General features: G+C 59.9%; 1 protein-coding gene across 1 annotated transcript; it reads right to left on the bottom strand.

Annotated features, from left to right (window-relative positions):
- Positions 1–1,506: 1,506 nt before the first annotated feature.
- RPRML (reprimo like) lies at positions 1,507–2,817 on the bottom strand. The gene has a single exon (XM_045080977.1). It carries the CDS (start codon positions 2,195–2,197, stop codon positions 1,835–1,837), a length of 363 nt encoding a protein of 120 aa, XP_044936912.1. The 5' UTR covers positions 2,198–2,817; the 3' UTR covers positions 1,507–1,834.
- Positions 2,818–3,859: the final 1,042 nt, after the last annotated feature.

The raw sequence follows: 3,859 nt of genomic DNA, 5'->3' as shown, positions 1-3,859 counted from the left end.
CCTGTGGGCATTGGGTCGGCCCAGGCTCCAGACCCCTGGGCTACAAAAAGGCCAGATACCTGGGCTGCCCAGATCATTAACGGCTGATCTCCCCAGAAGGTGCCAGGCCACCTGCCTGTCCAAGCCATCAGAAGAATGTTCTCCACATGATGGGTTTTGCCTCATGGACACTTCACAGGTAGTCTCTGGCCCCTTTACTGTCCTGATCTGTCAAACTGGAGGAACTCTCCCAGGTCTGAGATTGAGCTGGGGGGGGGGGTAGGTAGGGGACATGTCTCAGTGATGAGGATTCTGATGGCCCAGGAGGGCTCAGGAGCCAGCAAGACTCTGGATTCTTCATGGTCAGAGACCATCTATGCTTTTGTTGAGCAGTAGCTCTCCCCGGGGTGGAACACAGAGCTACAAAGAGGGGACAGTGCTCCCTTTGCTTCTCCTCTCAAAGCCAAGAAAGGCTTCAGCATCTTCCTTCCCATTCACCTTCACTTCGGCCAGTGGCAAAAAAGAGGTTAGGGAGAAATCCATTACAGCCCCCTCCCCCACCCCCCCAATCTTCCAAACACCAAGGTGCCTGCCTGGGTGGGGTTAGGACCACCAGATCTATCCATAGGCTACAAAGCCCAGCTTTTTTCCTCCTCTGTGCCTCCCCTCCACCAACCTGTCTTAGCCCTCCCCCAACCAGACAGCAGAGCAGCCCACTCCCCCTTGGCCAGTGGATGCTAAGGTTCTTAGCCATTAACACTGCTCTAAGTTAATTTGGCATCTGCAAGAGGGGGCAGGGTTCTGGGCGTCAGGGGGCATCTCATACTGTGAGATTCAAAATTCCCTCAACACAGCTGCATTTGGAGGCCATTTTCTGCATTTCAGACATACTGGGTTCTTTGCACCACAAAGCCCTCTCCCAAACTTGCTTTCCCCGCTCCCCATGCAGCAAGGACATATTTTCAGCGCGCACTACTACTCATCCACACTCTACTAGGGTGGGGTCTGAACCAGCCCTTAATAGAGGCTTTTGGCTCTGCAATCTAACTAGATCTAGACAACCCCCTCCATTAAATTTTACGTGTTCACGGTTCTGATGTATTAATTTTGCTCTTCGTCCCTTTTGGACTTAAACTGACTTTTTTCTAATCTCGCGGAATAGATTGACATTTCCCAAAGATTTTAATACTCTCTACGGCGGTCTGGCCACCCTGAAGGACCAACCCTTTCCCCTCCGGAGCTGCAGCCTTCCTGGCCTCCTCGGAGTGGGGTCTCAGGAGCCCTGGACCTGCCCCCCACGGCTCGGCTCCGCAGTCAGGCGGCCAGGCGGCCCAGGAAGCGCACACCGCCCTCCGCGCCCTGCCCCAGGCAACACACATCCCGACACACAGGCACACACGCCCCGCGGAGGTGCGGGTGGGAAGCCGCGGGAAGCCCGACGGCTGCAGTTTTATTACAAGGTTTCTTTTCGAAAGCAGAATCAGGCCGACAAACGCAGCGACTCGGATTCTCCCACAACTTCCCCCACCCCGCCCACCCACAAACACACAAAACTCCCACGCCGGTGACCTCGGCCCCGGGCGGCCTCGCACGACCCCTCCCGCCCAGCCACGCCGAGGCGCCCACAGGACCAGCTGGGTGTGGAAGTCCCTTCCCGCGCCGCCGCCTCGAGTCCCGCGGTGTCCCGGTCCTGGGGGGCCCCGGGGGCCCGTCACTGTCCCTCGCGCGGCCAGCCCGGCGGCGGCGGCGGCGGCGGCGGCGGCGGCGGCGGCAGAGCCCGAGCGGGGCACGAGGGTCGCGGTCTCCCTTCTCTTCTGCTGGCGGGCCGGGCTGGCGATCGCGGGCCGGGGCGGCCTCAGTACAGCCCCAGGATGGCGGCTCCCACGTCCTTGGAGGGCCGGCGCTCCTGCATCAGAAAGTTGATCATGCTCTCCGACTTGATGAGCAGGTTGCAGCCCAGGAAGAACACGCCGAAGACCACGGTGAGCGACAGCACGCAGAGCACAGCGATCTGCGCCACGCGCGACACCCACAGGCTGCGCTCGTCCGGCGCCAGCCCCGCGGGGACCCCGTCGCTGGCGGCCAGCGGCGCGCCTCCGGCGCAGCAGCCCAGCCACGTGCCCAGCCCGTGGCTGCGGTTCCCCAGGGCGGCCCCGCCGCCGCCGCCCAAGCCGCCCTCTGCCTCCAGGCCGCTGTGGTTCAGGAAGGTCGCGTTCATCGCCGCTCAGCGCCCGAGGTCTCCGCGCGCGGGCCGGGGCGCACGGGGAGGCCGGCCGGCGCCCGCCCTCCGGGAGACGCTGGGGTCCGGCTGCGAGCGGGGAGAGGGGAAGGCGGGAGGGCGCCCGCGCGCCGGCACCCCTCGGGCCGCCTGCCCCGGGCACCGGGCAGGAACCGGCGGCCCGGAGGAGCGAGCAACAGGCGGCGCGGGAGCTGGAGCCGGAGAGCCGATCGCTCGTCTCGGTCGCCGGCTGAGCTGCGCGCCCGCCCCGCCGCCCCTCCCCTAGCAACGGCCCCGCCCCCGCCATCCCCCTCCCCTGCTGAGCCCCGGGGGCGGCAGGCGCAGCGCCCCTCGAGTCCCGAGGCTGGAAGGGACTAGAGATGCAGAAGCCCCGCCCCCGGGCCGGCGGAGGTCGAGCCCCCGGGGGCCGCGGCTGGCTGCTTCGGGGTGGAAGATCTCCCCGAGGCGCCCATTCCGGGATTCGGGGCTCCTGGCAGTTAAGTTCTTCCTGAAGTCTGCCCTAAATCTCTTCTCCGCTCTCCGGCTCCTAGTAACTCTTCCTGGACATCCGAGGAGTAGCTGTGACCACCCCCCCACCCCACCCCCCACCCCCGACATCAGCTTCCCTCGCCTCTCTCTTCTCCACCGTGGCGGTGGCGCCGGGTGCCCAGCGGTCCCGCACGCCGCTCCCCGCTCCTCCCCGCTGTCCCCACGCTGCAGGCAGTGGCAGCGGGCGGTGCAGCCTCCTTCCCACCCTGCCCCCACCCTGCCTCACTTGATCCTTTTATTTTAATTTAAGAAGATTATTGCGGGTTTTTTCCATTCCTTTTTACAAAAAAACTCGCATCATTGTAAACTAGTTAGAAAGTACGGATTCGCATAATGAAAAAAGTCTAAAATCTCATAATCCTACCACCCAGAGTGTCGACATTACCACCTTGGTACAAAATCTTCTGGCATCTTTCCTTTGTGGGTCCCAATACATACGTATATTCAGATAAAGATGCACTGTTCATGCCTGTGGTTTTGTATCTATGGTTTTGCAACCTTTTGTCATTTGTGTATCTTTTCCTAGTGATAAATATTCTACAGCAGGGGTTCTGAATATCCTGGAGGACTTGTTAAGACCCAGATAGCTGGGCCCAGACCAGAGTTTTTGAAGTGGTAGGCTGGGAATACATATTCCCAGGATATGTATTGCTAACAAATTCCCAGATGATGCTCCTTCCTCCTGGTCGTGCTTTGGGAACTACTGATCTGTAATACCAGCTGAAGGGAAGGGATGGTGTTTCAAGGTGGAGACTGCTACAATTTATTTAACCAAGCTGTTTGTTTTTGGATATTGTAGGTGTCCCCCTTTTTTGCGTGGGAAGCAATATTACCACAAAGAGCCTGTAAGAAGTCTGTGCAGACTTTTCCATGGTCTCATTTTTTCCTTTATTTTTATTTTGAAAAATGGATCTGCAGAATCAAAAGATTACCTCCTACCAAATGGCTCTGCAGAAACACACCAGTTTAGGGGGTATCTGGGGGGCTCAGTCGGTTAAGCACGAGACTCTCAATTTTGGCTCATGTCAGGATCTGGGGGTGGTGCATGGGGACAGGAGTGTCCTGGGACCCAACCCTGCACTGGGCTCCCTGCTCAGCTGGGGTTCCCCTTGA

Source organism: Mustela putorius, unplaced genomic scaffold (assembly GCF_011764305.1).
Source record: "Mustela putorius furo isolate JIRA1106 unplaced genomic scaffold, ASM1176430v1.1 tig00000487_pilon_pilon_pilon, whole genome shotgun sequence".
Classification (NCBI taxonomy): domain Eukaryota; kingdom Metazoa; phylum Chordata; class Mammalia; order Carnivora; family Mustelidae; genus Mustela; species Mustela putorius.
This window is presented reverse-complemented; position numbering and strand designations above follow the sequence as displayed.